This window comes from Astatotilapia calliptera, chromosome 2 (assembly GCF_964374335.1).
Source record: "Astatotilapia calliptera chromosome 2, fAstCal68.1, whole genome shotgun sequence".
Lineage (NCBI taxonomy): Eukaryota > Metazoa > Chordata > Actinopteri > Cichliformes > Cichlidae > Astatotilapia > Astatotilapia calliptera.
In genome coordinates, this window is record NC_137423.1 from 29,501,359 (window position 1) to 29,519,501 (window position 18,143).

The window sequence follows — 18,143 nt, forward strand, 5'->3', positions numbered from 1 at the left end:
CAACTAAAGGTGAATTGTTGATATCTGGATGTCTTATAAACATCCAAATGTTCAGCCTTTTTACTTTATTTGTGTTTTAAGGATTCTTCGTATTATTGTAGGGTCTTTACCAAATGATATAAAGCTCCTTGAGGCAACATGTTGTAATTTGATGCTATATAAATAAAACTGAATTGAGTTGGATGATCTGGTCCAACTTCTACCAAGTCAAAAACAAGTCAAATTCAAATGGAAAGAGAAAAATACAATACAATACAATACAATACAATTTTATTTATATAGCAAGTTTAAATTCAGGGGGTACACCAAAGTGCTTCACAGTAAGGAATAAACAGTAAAATGATTACACTAAACAGTAAGTCATTAAAACAAGGTAAAATAGAGAAACAAACAAAGGCATTAGTAAGTAGGGGTAGGGAGAATTCATGATAATCCCGAGAAATGAGTAACGATACAGCAGTTAGTGAGCGGTGAGAATTAGCAAGTTGGAAAAGCCAGGTTGAATAGGTAAGTTTTCAAGTGTGCTTTAAAGAATTGAATGGACTCAGAAACATGAATGGTAGCAGGAAGACTATTCCAGAGGTTTGGCGCTACAGAGGCAATGGCACAATCACCCGTAGTCACTGACCAGATGATAACAAAGAACAGCTGGGAGTATAAAGACTGAGGAGGTTGGTGAGATAGTCGGGCGCAAGGTTGTTTAGGCATTTGAAAGTAAGCAGCAGAACTTTATAATCAATACAAAATTTAATAGGCAGCCAATGTAAGTCAGAGAGCACAGGAGTAATGGAGGCAAACTTTCTAGTTCCGGTTAGAAGACGAGCTGCAGCATTCTGAACAAGCTGTAACCATTGGAGGTGAGCGAGCTGGAGTGCAGAGTAGAGAGAGTTACAATAATCTAATCTGGAGGTCACAAAGGCATGTATAAGTTTTTCAAGATCTTTGTACGGTATTAGAAGTTTGACCTTGGAAATTTGGCGCAATTGGAAGAAGCCAGATTTAACCACAAAGGAAACCTGTTTATCCAGTTTAAATGAACTATCCAGGAAAACACCTAGATTACTTACAGTATCGTTAAGAAGCAAGCAAAGGGACCAAATCAGGCAGCTAGCTGATCTTGTGGAGTGTGACTATCAAACACCATAATCTCAGTTTTCTTCTCATTTAAAATGAGAGAATTGGCTGACAGCCACTGGGAACTCTCTCAAGCTGTCAGACAAACGATTCAATGAAGCTGGCAGGTCATCAGACAATTGGAAATGGATTTGAATGTTGTCAGCATAACAGTGGTAGGAGATCTGATACTCCAAACAGTAGAGGGCCCAGCCTGCCGAGCACACTGGCGCCATCTTGGATTAACGATTAGATCCTCCCCTCAATAACCTAAATAACAATGTTCTATGAGAGCTTCCACAGAATATATGCAGAAAGCACTCACAGTATTTGTGCAACATACTAAATCAAGAGATTGGAAGTGCAATGAAAGTAAATATCAGTAAGTATTTATATCAGTAAGTATCACCTTTGATAGTCTATTTTTCTGATGGGAAATCACATTTAACGAAAAATAGTTAGACATCTTGACAGCAGCTCCTCACTGATCAGCTTTCAGCTGTGCAGTCTGTGTATAAGCACTGACCACTTAAATTACATGGCTTTATGGACGTTGCCATACAAACAAGCATTTCCTGTTGGTTCCGTCTGCCGAGGACGCTTTGAATACTTGACTTTGCCAAACTCTAGTTCAGCTCTTCTCTCCAGTTGTTTTGCCTGCCGTTTCACAACCCTGATATCAGCAAAGATTTCTTCCTGGTCATCTTCTTCCTCTGAGGAATAGCAAGTAGAGCGGTGGGCCGGCAGAAAAAGTTGGTTAGTTTTATCACAAAGACTGGAAATAATGTAAAATGATTCACACAAAATATGACTTTTGAAATGGGTTCATTAGCAAGCTTTAGACTTTATGGTAGGGCAGATCTGTCTTCTGTGATAAAGGTAGCTGGTTAAACACTATCCACGTATCTAACTGGCATATCTTGCTAAGTCATCAAAAAAGTTTCATTTAACACTGGCAGTCCCAGGCTTCTACCTTTCTACCTTTAAAACCCGCCACCAGCCAAATGGCTGGTAGGCTTTTAGCTAAGCTTTAGCTTCAGGCAAGTGGAAGCTAAATTGGCTAGTCATTCATATGTAAATTGGGTTGTTACCTGGGAATTCTGGAGGGAGGGGAGTGGGGGTGTGTGGATGAGGGGGTGGGGGAGCTGCTAAAAGCGGTGAGCTTCCTTTTGTTTCATCTTGATGCATTCTCAATCATCCAGGGAAACAAATCTCCAAAAGTCACCAACTTGGAGTGTTTCAGTTTGCCATCTTAGGGAGAAATCAACACACATGGGTGTATGTCCTTTGTTGCTGAGATTTATTGATAAAAACAGTACAAAAAATCAACCATTTGTACACATTTTTACAAATAATTATAAAAAGTGAGTGAGTACATTTCAACATTTTCAGCAATCACTCACAATCCTGGCACTGCCATGGTATCTGTAGTCTGCATTTACCACATGTGTATCTGTTGCAGTGAACACATCGCACAGTGGCATGATTGTTCTTGCAATTGTGTTTGACCTGACACATGGCTCTTTTTCCAGGGCTCGGTGTGGAGGGTTGTGTCAAAGGCAACTGTTCTTTTCTTGCCTTCTTCGCAGCTACATGAGAGTGAGCTAACTCCCTTGCAAGCTCCACCAGGAAGTCCACCCGTCCGGGACGGAGCATGCTTGATACAGCACATGTGCATTCAGTGCTGCCATGTCAATCATGTTATAAAACACGGCAACTGGCCAGCGCCGTGTTCCTCTGCGGACAGTGTACTCCCGAACCATCTGGTCCATCACATCCACGCCACACTTTGTTTTGTTGTAAAGGGTGACAGTGTTTGGCTTCCTTTTGGTAGTGTTATCAGTCTGAACCACGCCGTGCATGCTGCTAAGAATATAGACTGTCTTCTTCCGTTTGGCCGCATACGCCGTCAGCGTGGCAGCAGAGGTTGAAGGAATGGAGAGTTTAAATGTTAGTTGTAAACAGCTATATCATATAATAACTGCAGCTGTAGCTGTGATCAGACATCCCCCTGCAGGCCCTGAAGCTGAGCTCTGAGGTCCTCACAAACCTGCTGGAGCCAGCTTCCATCCTGGGGAGCACGTTTTTGTGTTTCAGCGCGGGGCGAGGCACAAAACCCAGATGGTCCAGATGGACCAGATGGTTCGGGAGTACACTGTCCGCAGAGGAACACGGCGCTGGCCAGTTGCCGTGTTTTATAACATGATTGACATGGCAGCACTGAATGCACATGTGCTGTATCAAGCATGCTCCGGGACGAAGGAAAGACGGGTGGACTTCCTGGTGGAGCTTGCAAGGGAGTTAGCTCACTCTCATGTAGCTGCGAAGAAGGCAAGAAAAGAACAGTTGCCTTTGACACAACCCTCCACACCGAGCCCTGGAAAAAGAGCCATGTGTCAGGTCAAACACAATTGCAAGAACAATCATGCCACTGTGCGATGTGTTCACTGCAACAGATACACATGTGGTAAATGCAGACTACAGATACCATGGCAGTGCCAGGATTGTGAGTGATTGCTGAAAATGTTGAAATGTACTCACTCACTTTTTATAATTATTTGTAAAAATGTGTACAAATGGTTGATTTTTTGTACTGTTTTTATCAATAAATCTCAGCAACAAAGGACATACACCCATGTGTGTTGATTTCTCCCTAAGATGGCAAACTGAAACACTCCAAGTTGGTGACTTTTGGAGATTTGTTTCCCTGGATGATTGAGAATGCATCAAGATGAAACAAAAGGAAGCTCACCGCTTTTAGCAGCTCCCCCACCCCCTCATCCACACACCCCCACTCCCCTCCCTCCAGAATTCCCAGGTAACAACCCAATTTACATATGAATGACTAGCCAATTTAGCTTCCACTTGCCTGAAGCTAAAGCTTAGCTAAAAGCCTACCAGCCATTTGGCTGCTCTCCGGGTTTTAAAGGTAGAAAAGCCAAATGGCTGGGCTCTGGGCCTTCCTAGTGTTAAAAATTTCCAATAATTATTTATTTTTATAAAAAGAGTAAAAAGCAATCTGAGCATTGTGAGTGAGGAAAAAGATGAAGTTTTGTACCTTTTTGTTTTTTATGTTTGCTGTTTTTCTTTTTCCGCTGAGCACAGATGACTGCTATACCCACAAGTAAGAAAATGATGAGCGTCGTGAGAACACCAATTAGTGGCAAATTTCCTGTTTCATAAATTTTTAAAAAAGAGCTGTTATTTGAGTCAGAAAACACGATTTTATGAAAAAATTAAATGGGGATAAATAAGAAAATGACACCAGTGGATGTAGTTAGTTTTCAATTTCTAATACACCATATGTCATCACTTATGGCAGCTCCGTTCTCCTTACCCTTAAAAATCTGTGCTGGTTCAACACACAGGGTGTTACTGGCTTTATGCACCCACCCCGATATCATTGTCCCATTGACTGTGGTGCAGTTAATGAAAATGAACCCTATGAGCAAAAGAGATAATTCATGACCATTATAAAAAGTGACATTAATTGTCAAAGTTGTGATTATCGCCTACTATCACTCACCACAAGTAGATATCTTCTTTTCTTTGGAGACATTACTGACGTTGTTCCTGACTGAGCAGACCAGAGTTCCTGAGACGTGCTGTTTCAGAGTCATGATGTTAGTCTCATTATCTCCAGAAAGGAGCTCAGCATCTGTCAGTGTGCGTCCATCCAAAGTCCAGCTGTACTGAGGACTGTCCCCTCCCTCAGAGAAGCAGGACACCCTCATCTCTCCCTGGGACAGACACTTAGAGACCAGCAGGACAGAGGACACAGGAGCTGAGGAAAAACACACAGATGATCTTTATTTTAAAAAAAAAATCAGGATCTTTGTCATTCGTTGTAGTCTCTAATGAAAACCAAGTATAAAGCATGAAACACAAATATCTAAAATGTGAGATTTGTGAGATATTTAGATGACCAAAACAAGGTTAAATTCAGACCTTTTAATGGCTTAATTTCCCAACAGGGAAGCATTTACCTTGAATAAACAACTGTAAAGTCCGCTCGCCTGATGATCTTCCATCTGAATCAAAGGTTTGAAGGGTATAATTACCACTGTCTGACCTACTCAGGTTATTGATCCTAAATGTTCCATTACTGGGGAAAAGATATCTATGTTCTATGGTATTAGAAATAATCTTATTCTTTCTCACATCTAGTATTTTTAATGAATTATTTAACACTTTGTATCTAGATATTTCTGAGGTGTTGTCCATCAGCTGGATGTCCACGGTTCCTCCCAAAGCTCCGTAACACTGAGCTCCATCCTGTCTGCCATCACAGTAAGTTTCCACACCTGGAACTTTTGAAACATTAATAAAGAAAAACATTTGTAATTCGTTAGTTTCTGTAAAATAGTTGTACGTGTTACAAATATTTCTGAACTACCACATTGAAACATAATACCAAACTGCATATTTGAATAATCCATTATTTTGATTGAGTGTGTATAAAATGATGAGCATTGTACTACTGCCATAAATATATAATCTCAGACTACTTTGCAGAAGTAGTTTTCCAAGGTGCAAGTAATCACCACAGTAATGTTTCCAAGAGTGCAATCATGTTAATAACCAAGATAAACAGTTAAACAGATCCTCCACAGTTTTGGCCAAAGCGAACACCATAAAATTTGTTGGGCAATTAAAACTAAAACATGGATACCATGTCTATAGAAGAACTTTTCAGACTCTTTTCACCTACAGATAGTTATAGAGAGTTCAGTAGGTCAGTTGAAATGCTAATATTTTCATGAAAAAATACAAATAGATACAAAAATGGCACAATAACATAAAGTGCTTATATGAACAAAGTAACATTTAACAGAAACAACAAAAAGAAGAAAGAAGCAGAAACAAAGAACAGTCTTAAATTTTTAAAATCTCATTATTATGTTTATCTTACCACTGCTACTATCCATCCATCCATTTCCTTCGACCTATGCAATTATTGCTCAAATTTACACTGCAGATAAAGTAGTGTCACCAATTAACCTAATGCCTGTTCATCCATTTTCTTCAATTTATCCAATTCAGGGCCACTGCTACTAAAATTAAGGACATGTCCATAAAGAAACTAAAGCTCTTCTCAAAGGGTTACAAACTGTAGATTTTGCCAAAAAGAATATAACCTGATTTTTTTAAAACAAATAAAAGCACAAATCTCTTTTTTCAAGTATTAGTAGAGCTGCTTTAACATCCCTTATTTTAAAAAATGGTATTGGTTCAAAACACATTGCTTATATGTAACATATTATTAATAATTATTTATATTTAAAAAAAAACCTTGATCAGCTCACCATGAGGCACTCCCAGTAGAATCACCATCAAGCCAAGCACAGCTTCCATGTCTCCTCACTGTTCAATGTGTGTTGACATAGTTGGAAGTTGTCAGAGTGCTTTATTAAATGGCATGCACATATCTCCAATACTTATTGGTCATAAATGGCTCCTTGGAAATCGTGTTCTCACTGCATATGTGTAAATCTAAAAAAGGAAGTGAAAGCAACATATACCTTATTTGGCATAAATAAAAGGAAGCTCATAGAGCTTCCACAGGCTTTTTCAGTCATTATTTACATTGTCACTGGACTATTTTTAGATCTGCAACCAACTACCACTATCCCATCACATAGTGTCTATTACATTCAGCCACTGGCTTAATCCAATTCAACAAAAGTCTCATTTAAAGTTCATATTTTAGTGACTTACATGTAGTTTATGTTCCTCATGCAGGTAAATGCATTTACATCCACAGTGGAAGCAGAAACACCTTAAACCATTTTTAAAAATTAACATCACCATTTTAAGGATTGTAGTTTATAGGGTGAATAGTGGTTTTCATGACTGTTGTTGCCAATATTCATTCATACCAGAATCTGAATACAGCCCTGCATTCAGTGGGAGAAATGTTTCATTGCTCATTCTCAGCTGTAAACACTACAGCTACATGATGACTGAAACTAGCACCATTGCCTGCCACAAGATCAGTTTCATGATCATTAAAATGTAAAATGTAACAACCCTGTCATAGTCCCTCAGTCCTCCCTGGCTGACTTCACCAGGTTGGCCTTCTGTCTGTCTCTTGTTGTTGTTGGCTGTGCTCAGGTGGGACTTATCCTGGATGCAACGAAGGCAAATATGTCTCAAAAGGATTCCAAATCTGTATGACATAATCCTCAAGCGTAAACTAAGCTTTACAAATGTATTGGAGGTAGTGTGTAGGCACCTGGCAATTATCAGAGAGTTGGGGGAGAAGTCCTTCTTGTGACAGTTTACAGAGAATTGGTGTCAGAACAGAAAATAGAGATAAATGTTTTTGCAAGCAGCAGTTGTCCAGATTGGCAAGGTTTCTGTAGAAGTACGGGGAAGTAACTAGGAGAACTGAGAAGAAACTGGGTTAGAACAAACAGGCATTTGAAGGCAACAGTTAACAGAAATGACTTAATGTTCCCCATAATGCTGGAAACTATGGAGAGAAATGTGTCTTTAAAGGGTTACACATGTGTATGATATGATCCACCTGCATAAAATAAGCTTCATAAATGTGTGCTATGATTTGTGTGTAACTTTTGAGGAGTCACGTGCATGTGTTTGAATCCACACTCAAATATGAAGCAATTTGACCACAAGTGAAACTATTTTACAAATGCGTACATTAAAACCTGGATAACTACTCATTATTTTATTAAGTTCAGCTCACCTATCAAAAACCTTTCTGTGTGTACAAATAATTAACATTGCTCTTGGTTAAAAAAACGTTAAATTTGTGTGGACAAATAGCTTGAGATGCACATCACATTGCATGCCCAGTGGGGGTTTTGAGTAACATTTAATGCTGCCAGCTTCCCACAGATCCACAAATGTAAGCTGCTTTCAAGTTGCAGTGTAAACCTGGGACAACCAGGCTTCCACTATATACCTGCTGTCTTTTTCTCTTTTTTCCAGAGTGTAGTGTCTGCAGTTGATTAATCCATGTTTTTGAAGTAAAGGGCTATGAGCTGTTGTGTTCGTTTAGAAAGAAACGTCCATTTTATTTAAAAACAAACAAACACACAAACAAACAAACAAACATGTATTTGGATTATTGGATGCTTGTATTCCTTTCCCTTCCTCCCTGGAGCAGGATTTCCCCTTTTTGCACTGTGTTTAACATTATCGACTTCATTGTGAATAAACACACTGAACTTTTACTTTGAGACGTATGTTTGAGTTGAGCCTGCCTCATTGGCCATGAAACTTTGTTTAATTTTGGCTGTTTAATTATGAAAAATGTAACAATTAAATTAAATATTTTGGTGATTAAGTTTTAAAGCCTGACTCTATCTACATCTGTAATTGTTGAAAATAAATTAAATGAGAGAAATAAATACAAGTAAAACATGTTGGATTTTGGGTTCATCATTTAGTTTTTTCCTTTGGAGCACAGGTGACTGCACAACTAGAGAGTACACCCGTCATCACTTTTTCTTTATGCAATACCAAATCTGATAAGCATGTGTCGGTAACCAAGCTCACTGGTCATGCTCGCCCTAACTTAAATGCATTCTTATTAAAAATATATCTTTGCCTTCTCACTGTTCAGTGTGTGTTGACACCGTCAGCAACAGCCTCCAACAGCATCCTGTTAGTGAGCAGCCTCACAGGAGGATGTGTGAAAACTCTGACCAAAAAGAGCATTGTTATATTCGGTGTATTGTTTGAAATGGGGTAAAAGCAGTTGACACATTACTTCTTCTTTAAACTTACAAGAATTGGAGATTTCTGAGACACCCATTTGGACTGACATGAAGAGAGGGAAATGATCTTCATGGTTGAGAAAACAAGAGCTGGCATTTTTAAAAAAGATCACACTACAATCACATCTGCATGTCTTTAAGTGTGCAGTTACATTTCTTTAGCATATTGGCAGGAAGTCAGATGCGACTCTTGTTACTGTTGTCTAGGGCACCAGTTTAGCTCACAGGGGTGAGGAGGTAACTATAAAACAAACCCTCACCCTTTGCTGAGTGTCCTCTGCACACTCCCTGCTTGCCTTTCTACTCTCCAATAAAGGCAAAAACACCTGATTTTGTTTGTTTGTTTTGTTGTTGTTTTATTTAAGGCTTATGTCAGTTATGAGACTGTTCACTTTGAATGAGTGTGACTGCAGAACCTCAATGAACCAACAGAGGGAAACATTACACCTACTACTGTTACAGGAATTTTACTCCAATCTAAAAAAAAATGCTCAACATACAATTAAGCTACAATTTGTGATTGTAAAAGTAGCTCATGAAAGCTAAAAACACCTGACAGGTCTCTACTCCTTTTTTTTTATGTTTGCTTTGAGAAAAGGAAAATAGAATTACACACTAGTAAGGGAACAACCTTTAAATATATAGATTTTTTTACGTTAAAAATGACAACTCTTATTTATATCAGTGAACAGTGGGCTATCATTGTTCACTGTTGTAAATTAGACCTAAACTCAAAAGGCTAATGTTTTAGTCGATTTTACACAAGTCTGTTGTTATTTTTTTTTTAATGAAAGAAAAGCCCCTGACATCTCAAGCATGACCTAACTTCATACTGCTGACCCTTTTCATTTAGCTTTTTTATTTTTATTTTTTTAACTTTGCACTGTCCTGGTTGAATTAATGTATAAAGCTCCTTAGCCATTCCTAATGTCTTCATATATTGCTAGGATAATAAGAAACAGGTGCAGTGACTTGTTGAAATATGTGCAAACATGCGCTGAGAAAGCAAAGACAGTTTGCACAATTCTAAAGCACTTAAAAGTCAATTTTTTGGTATAACCACCTAAAGAAATGAGGGATAGTTCAAGACCTTTATATCGTACTGTATTTCAGCTCATCAACAAAGATCGGACTGCAGAAAAACAAATTACTAATGCATAATATGACATTATCAGACCTAATTTATGAGAGTTATTATAGGAGTTAAATAGTCACCAAAGTTTGCTACTGGATGCAGCAATAGATGCATGTCAATAAACAATCTAGTGCTTTTTAATGGATCCTATGTCCCTGAATCACATGTTCACAGCCATATCACCAGGCTTCAGCGCTGATGTACTTAAATTCTTGATTTTGTATCAACTGAATAACCTAAGATTGTTGGGAACTGAATTGCAGAGCAACAAAGAGCGTCCCCCTGTAACAATATTTATTTATCCTTGCATGGTAATGTGTGTAGACATTCTGAGAACACAAAAGGATAGCGACCATGCTATTGTTTAACCAAGACAAGCATGGTGTTTTCATAGTGACAGATATCTGGTTGTTTCTTGCCATTTCTTTCTTGCTAATATAGAAAAATATTTTTAAAAAAGTTTGTGTTTCAGTTACATGAAAAATAGACATGTGAAACAACATGAGAAGTGTGTGAATCCTTAGCTCAATGTGTGACTTCTATCAAGAAACATTCTAGAAGCACCGAGAGCCTCAGTGTCATGAAATGATCTGCCAGACCTAACGACACGCCTGGTTTCACCATACAAGGAGAAATCTTTATTGTACCCAGAGACTATATAAAGGAAGTGAAACACACTCACAAAAGGTCAACATAAAAACTGCAGTCGCACATGCAGTTTTTTCTGTTATGTCTTGAAATTTTAGTTAAAAAAAAAATCAGTCAGTTAAAACCAGACTCATTAACATGCAGTCGTGATAGTTATAATTAAAACAGGTGTACTATCTGCATAAACTATTTTACAGTGTTATGCAAAAGTTTGGGCACCCCTGATAATTTTCATGATTTTCCTTCATAAAACACTGTTTGGATGAGCAATTTCATTTAAATATATCATATAGCAGACGAACGCAGTGATATTTGAGAAGTGAAATGATGTTTTTAGGATTTACAGAAAGTGTGCAATAGTTACTTAAACTAAATTAGGCTGGTGCATAAATTTGGGAACTAAATCTGAATCACATGATTAGTTCATTACCAGGCCTCTGGAGAACTGCAGGAGCTAATTTAGCCATTTAAATCAGTTGTGTTGGTTCAAGGACACATCTAAAACCTGCAGGGACACTGGCCCTCGAGGCCTGGAGTTGCCCACCCTGCCCTAAACTATGATGTTGAACAATCTTTGTTTTCAGGTCATTCGAGAGTTGTTTTAAGGCTGCTACTCAGAGAAGATGCAAAGAGGAGAAAAACTTGCAATTGGCCACCTTAAATACCCTTTCTTATAAGTGGATTCACCTGTGTATGTAGGTCAAGGGTCAATGAGTTTACCAAACAAATTTTGTGTTCCAATAATTAGTACTAAAGGTATTCAAATCAATAAAACGTCATGGGTGCCCAAATATACGCACCAGCCTAATTTGGTTTAAGTAACTATTGCACACTTTCTATAAATCCTATAAACGTTTGACTTCCCAAATATCATTATGCATGTATGCTATATGATATATTTAAATGATCCAAAAAAACAATGATTTATGAAGAAAAATCCTGAAAATTATCAGGGGTGCCCAAACATTTGTATACCACTGGATTTGGTTTCCTCACTGAGTTTATTGTTACTTAGAAAATGAAATAGAGGGGAAAGTTTCCTGACTGAAAGGGAAAACACTGAGTGAAATACATTTTGATTAATTTATCAAAAGAATGTTTCACTTAAAAAGATCTCTTCATAATGTCTATTTTGTTAATGTTTTTTTTATTCTTTTTATTCTTTCTTTGAACCATCCTGTTAAGTAAAAAAGTGCTCAGTGAATTAAGTTCATGCCTTCTTTGTTGTAACTTGCTAAACCTCACCATACTGCACGCCAGCTGGTTAGACACCCATGAAACGAGCACAAATTTCCTGTGACAGAACCACACCAGCTATAATACATCATTTTCACAGCTTGTTGCACACATTCAGTGCTGCTAATAATAATCAGTGAGTGGAAAGTTTCAGTAATGTCAACAGTCATTTTGAATGTAGTAAAATTAAAAACTGCAGAGTCTGCACTGATAGAAGCAAACTTACTCCTAATGAGGCTCACTGAGCATTATGAGTGATACATTAACAGAAGAAGAATCCTCATAAAATATAGAAGGATGTACCCGACTTACATACATTTTCATGGACACACAAAAACAGACTAAGACAGTATTACACAAATAACAGCTGGAACAGACAAAAACTCATCTGTTAGACAAAACAACTCCTGCATCACAGAACAGAGATGGAACTTAACACCTCTAAGAGGCATGCAGTGAAACTGTCTGAATAATACAAGGCTGTAAAATACTTGACTTTATTTTGAGTACTTTTTCTTCCCCAGCTCTAAAAATGGAGGCAAAAACTGGTTGTGTCTCCCCAAGTGGCCTCTCCCTACTTCCTTTTTGTTAAAGTTAAGTTGAGCTGCTGTTTTTGGCATTGGAGGTTTCGGATTTTGGCCTTTTAAAAATTTGTGACATTAATGAATTAATATTCCATACCATCAATGATATTACTAATTTCTTTGTTTGTTTTGTTTTTGTTGGTTTTCTTTTGTTTGTTTTTTTAAATCTGTTTTCCTTTGTCTCATCATTTGATTTACTTCAAGAATAAATAAACTATTGGAATTTTTATTTCACACCTACTGTCTGCTTTGTTATAAATATAATATAAATAAGGCTTGGGCTTGATAGGCTTGAAACAAATAGTCATCACTGTCTGCCCTGCTTAGTTTATTGATATGTTCCACACCCAGTAACATTTCTTTTAAGTAATGACCCAACAAGTCAACTAAAAGTATTTAATGTTTAATTATTATAAAGATGTATACATTAATAATGATAATAAAACATGGAAGTGAAACAAATGATGAACAAAGTTAAATTGAAAAGAGAAACTGCTCCATTGCAACCATATAACATTTGTTTAGAGCTTCAACAGAATAAAAATGCAGAAAACACTGACACTGGTAGTATTTAAACATAGAGGAAACTTAAGACTTGATGCATTTTCTCAAAATATTCATCAGTTTTAATATTTTGTATTCCTTTGATAGGAAATCACCTTTAGCTATATTGACACGGACCTTTTGTGCTCGTGGAATAGATACAATCAACTCCTGTTGGTTCAGTGTGTCGAAGTCGCTTTGAAAACTTGACTTGGCCGTACTCCACCTCTGGCTTTGCCTCCACCCTTTGCTCTACTTGCTTCCCCTGCTGCTGCAGCATAACCCTGACATCAGCATACGTGACTTCCTGGTCATCATCTTTCTCTGCCTCTGCAGAGAAAATAAATTGAGCAAATAAAGTCAGTGAGTCATCAAAACAATAGTTTGACGTTTCATGAAACTTGATTTCTTAACAAGAGTTAAATAAATTAGACACACATATATATTACTGGTCACTTTGAGAATGAAGTCGAAATGTGCAAATTACATTTCTTGTTTCAAAACAATTGCCACGGCTGCTATACCCTCGACAAAATACCTCGTTTAGATGAGTCTTGTGATACAACAAACATGCGCTTTATTGCACAAGGGTGGAACCATCGCTATCCTTGCATCTGGCCATTGCCAACCATTTAAACCCAGTTAAAGACAGCGGGTATCAAAAAGATCAAAAAGAATCACAACTTTCTTGGTAATATTAAATAAAGGAAAATATTTTTTGTCAGACTGAAGTAACTTAAAGGAAGTTTTGTACCTTTTTGTTTTGTAGAGAGTTTGTTCTGTTTTTTCCTCTGAGCACAGATGACAGCTACACCCACAAATAAGAGAAATACCAGTGCTGAGAGAACACCGCCGATCAGGGGCAAAGCTGCTACTCCTAAAATGAAAGACATACGAAAACAAAACAAAAAAAAAACTCAGTAAAAACGTTTTTTTGTTTTTGTTTGTTTTGTTTGCTGGTTTTACAAATGTATTTGGAAATACAGTGGAAAAAAAGAGCCATTCACATTAATGTCCCAGGTGCAAACAATGGGAAAAAATGCAGCAAACAATTAGATGAGTTATGCCATTTGTACAAAGTGTTCATAATCAATACAAACCGAATATTACCTTTTGTTTATAATAATCTCACTCACCACAGGTAGATATCTTCTCTTCTTTGGAGACATTACTGACGTTGTTCCTGACTGAGCAGACCAGACGTCCTGAGACGTGCTGTTTCAGAGTGATGATGTTACTCTCATTATTTACAGAAAGGAGTTCAGCATCTGTCAGTGTGCGTCCATCCAGAGTCCAGTTGTACTGAGGACTGTCCCCTCCCTCAGAGGAGCAGGACACCCTCATCTCTCCCTGGGACAGACACTCAGAAACCAGCAGGACAGAGGACACAGGAGCTGAGAGAAACACACACGCAAATGACTTATGTTACTATCATAGGATATTGATAATAATTTTCTGATCACCTGCTAAATTTACAAGTTTGCTCACTTACGGACACAAGACCTGTAGGACACGATTAGTCTCTAATTCTTATGGTAGTTTTATTATAATGAAGAGAGAACCAATCATCCAGAAAAAAACACATTACATAAATGTTAGAATTTGATTTAAATTGATCGAATGTCATTCATAAGTATTTGATCTTCAAGCAAAGCATGACTTAGTACTTGGTGGAGAAACCCTTCTCAGCAAGCACAACAGTAATTCATTTCTTACAGTTGGTCACCAGGTTTGCACACATCTCACAAGGGGGTTTTGGCCAACTCCACTTCACAGAAACTCTCTAAATCTTTTAGGTTTGTTGGCTGCCACTTGGAAACTGAAAGCTTCCTGTCATTCCACAGATATTTTATAGTAGTGAGGTCTGGATACTAGGCCACTTCATGACCTTAGCATTCTACTTTAGCCACTACTTTGCTGCCTTGGTTGTATGTTTTGGGGCATTGTCTTCCTGACAGACCTATCTCCTCCAAAACTTTATACATTTTATTCATGTGCTTTTTTCTGAAATTTTTTTGGTTCAAAAATTCACACAAAATGTGTGTGAACAGTGAATAGTCTCTGGGCCAATAAGCACATGTTCAAATGTAACAAGTTGTGAGTTGTATTAAACATATCTGTTCTCAGAGTGTATCAACTACATAAAATTGTCTGTCTTTGAAATTCACTGTTCCCTAACCACAAATGAGAATATCAGTGCATAATTTAGTATTTGTAATTCAAGATTCTGCTTTTTCATTAATTGATCAATATCATTTTTAATCCAATGTTAAAAAATATATATAAAAAATAGGTTATTTTCCACCCATAAAGGTATTTATAAATGTCTTTATTATATTCAACAATAGCCTTACAGTACTCATTTAAACCATGTGTCTGACCTGAATTCCAATTTTTGTTTCCAACTCAAACCAATTATGCTGTGTGCATTCATTTTTTGTTTGCATAAAATCGTCTGCAAGCATTTCTTTGTGTGTATCTTGTAGGACCTTTAATCATGCTCTACAATTTTTATTTTGATGTAATAATTTTAAGTTTCTGCCTATTTGCTTTGTTTAGTCAAATTGTATTCAATTAAATTGTATATAGTTTCATTACAACAAGAGTATATATTACATTCTCGAATTAAGAACAGGGAAAGTCCAAAATGCATGTATCTGAAATTTATTGGGATATATTATATACATAGTAAATAAAAATTTTAATTCGTGCTTCGTTTTCCAACAAGGAAAACTTACCTTGAAGAAACAACTGTAGAGTCCGCTCACCTGATGATCTTCCATCTGAATGAAAGGTTTGAAGGGTATAATTACCACTGTTATTCCTGCTGAGGTCATTGATCCTAAATGTTCCATTACTGGGGAAAAAGAGATATCTATGTTCTATGCTATTTGAAGAAAACGTATTATTTCTGACAGTTAGTATTTTTGATGAATTCTTTGACAGATCATATCTAGATATTTCTGCAGTGCTGTCCATCAGTTGAATGTCCACAGTTCCTCCCAAAGCTCCATAACACTGAGCTCCATCCTGTCTGCCATCACAGGAAGTTCCCATACCTGAAAATTTTGAAACATTAATAAATATTTGTCTCAGTTCACACTATGTGAAGAAGCATTTATTGGCATGCAGATTAACATTAACATTACACAGGTCTGTGAGTGAAGCACATTGTGTTAAGGCTCAGCTAGCAGCACTATTTTAGAATTAGTGTCACGTTTTGACATTTTTGTCTGGAAGTCCAAACAGTAAAATGATTTTAATTTAGCTTGTACATGCTGGCTTATCATTACTACTGAATCATCTACTGTGATACTTCAGATAGTACAACAGAGTATTATAGCCACATTAAGAAAATATATATATATTGGTGATCAATTATAGTTGTTGCTACGGTTGCAAGACTCTCTACAAAATGCCTGGTGTAGATGAATTAGTGAAACAAACTAATCAGCCGTATAACATCACATAGCATACATCCTCTTTATTGCACAAGGGTGTAACCATCGATAGCCTTGCATCTGTCCATTACCAGCCATTTCCTTTCCAGCCAACTCCAGCAAGTTGGATTGTTTTTCCATCAGATACAACTTTCTGCACCATCTTTTCAAAGTCCTTATACTGATCACCACACTGTGTTTATGAAATAAAAGAGGAATCATTTCCTTCCTCGATTCTAAGGTACGATTTCACTAACTCAGTGAGTATAGCTAGTCTAGCGGTTTGTCTTAAAACAAGTGTACTCTCTTCATTTGGATTTGAAATAGATTTTGATATACCTTTATTAGTCCCACAAGGGGAAATTTCATAAGGCTGCCGACCTATTGCACGCAATGGCGGCGCCATCTTACCCTCCGACCATACATACATTACACAAAACATCACATGGGGAAGACAGGTCAGAGAGGTATAACAATGGAAAATGCAACACATGAGGAAAGATAAGGAGAAAAAAATAACTCCCCCCAGACTGAGCTCCAACAGGGAGATCAGTTTGAGAACAGAAAAAAAACACCTCTGCACATAGCACATGAAAAAATACACCAAAGAAACACATGACAAGCAACAGCGACCGCCTTCGTCAAGAGCAAGAGCAAATGGTTTTCCACTTTAATCTCACAATTTGGACATTATTCTTGCAATGATCAGTAATATTTTTTTCATAATGTGGCTCTAAGCACTCCATCATAATACAGCCATTTTAAATGGTTGTGGTCTTTCTGCAAAATGTAAAGATGCCTGCTGTGACAAAAATGAACAGTTCCGACACTTTGATGTTTCAGTTAACTTGCCCCCATAATTATGACAAGTTGTTGTTAATGTGAAATCTGTTCACATATACCACAGTTGTAGTAGATACCCAAAATAAAAAATATGATATATTCCAATAAACAGTGTTTGCACTGATATTACACAGACAGTGTCTGAAAACTGCATTTAAAACACATTTATATTGTAGATAACTGAGGGCTTTTCCAAAATCTAAATAGATTAAATAAATAAAAATTCTAAAAATGGTACATCTTCCATCATATTTGATTATTAATAAAACTGTGATGGAGCTAATTCAGGTGATTAAAATTAGTTATATATTATTTAAACATTTCTTCTTCCATAACTGTATTTACTTTAAGTGCATATCCACATGAAATTGATATCAGAATTTGATATTATTATTACAAGGAACCAAACAGTGTAATTTAAAAACAGTTAAAGCATTCTGTAATTGTAATTATATTCAACAGATCTATTGTTGATTTTTTTCTGTGTTTGAGATTCTTCATCCATAAGAAAAAAGTCAAACTTTTTCACTGACTTTACTGGATCCCGTAGCTGTAAAACATGTTATTCTATTTTGAAATGTAGAATTAAGCATTAATTTTAAAATGTTACTTGGCTCACCATGAGACACTCGAAAGAACAGCAACAATACAACAGCTTCCATGTCTGTTCAAGGTTCAGCTTCTGTTGATCCAGACAGTGGCTTTCAAGCTTCAGCTCAGCGTATGCTGCTCTGAACAGACTGCTGTGTCCTGTTAGTGAACCGCCTCAGAGAAACCCTTTGTGTTAGGTTTTATTGATGAGGGGATGGAAGGAGGTGGCATCAGTTTTTCTTTCTTTTTAGCTTTCAAGAAGAGA

At 37.1% G+C, this 18,143-nt stretch overlaps 2 protein-coding genes across 3 annotated transcripts; both read right to left on the reverse strand.

Moving 5' to 3' along the window:
- Nucleotides 1-253: 253 nt before the first annotated feature.
- On the reverse strand, nucleotides 254-6,590 carry LOC113036343 (T-cell surface antigen CD2-like). 2 transcript variants are annotated; one of them, XM_026192660.2, is made up of 6 exons: nucleotides 6,420-6,590; nucleotides 5,100-5,423; nucleotides 4,640-4,897; nucleotides 4,451-4,555; nucleotides 4,172-4,225; nucleotides 254-1,826 (listed from the first exon to the last, which is right to left on the reverse strand). In XM_026192660.2, exons 1-6 carry the CDS (start codon nucleotides 6,466-6,468, stop codon nucleotides 1,648-1,650), a joined length of 969 nt encoding a protein of 322 aa, XP_026048445.2. In that variant the 5' UTR covers nucleotides 6,469-6,590; the 3' UTR covers nucleotides 254-1,647. The 2 variants fall into 2 exon arrangements, with proteins under 2 accessions (XP_026048445.2, XP_026048427.2); XM_026192642.2 differs by having other exon boundaries at nucleotides 4,172-4,285.
- Nucleotides 6,591-12,869: 6,279 nt separating this feature from the next.
- Nucleotides 12,870-15,404, reverse strand: LOC145420523 (uncharacterized). The gene is made up of 3 exons (XM_080289835.1): nucleotides 14,141-15,404; nucleotides 13,759-13,881; nucleotides 12,870-13,334 (listed from the first exon to the last, which is right to left on the reverse strand). The coding sequence occupies exons 1-3, from the start codon at nucleotides 14,346-14,348 to the stop codon at nucleotides 13,123-13,125; spliced, it is 543 nt and encodes a 180-aa protein (XP_080145961.1). The 5' UTR covers nucleotides 14,349-15,404; the 3' UTR covers nucleotides 12,870-13,122.
- Nucleotides 15,405-18,143: the final 2,739 nt, after the last annotated feature.

Coding starts and splice junctions, on each gene's coding strand:
- LOC113036343 (XM_026192642.2), bottom strand. CDS start 6,468: ATGGAAGCTGTGCTTGGCTTGATGGTGATTCTACTGGGAGTGCCTCAT. Junction 4,898..5,099: donor TTTACAGTTGTTTATTCAAG/GTAAATGCTTCC, acceptor GTTTTTCCTCAG/CTCCTGTGTCCTCTGTCCTG. Junction 4,556..4,639: donor AAAGAAGATATCTACTTGTG/GTGAGTGATAGT, acceptor TTTTGCTCATAG/GGTTCATTTTCATTAACTGC.
- LOC145420523 (XM_080289835.1), bottom strand. CDS start 14,348: ATGAGGGTGTCCTGCTCCTCTGAGGGAGGGGACAGTCCTCAGTACAAC. Junction 13,882..14,140: donor AGAGAAGATATCTACCTGTG/GTGAGTGAGATT, acceptor CTTTCATTTTAG/GAGTAGCAGCTTTGCCCCTG. Junction 13,335..13,758: donor ACTCTCTACAAAACAAAAAG/GTACAAAACTTC, acceptor TTTTCTCTGCAG/AGGCAGAGAAAGATGATGAC.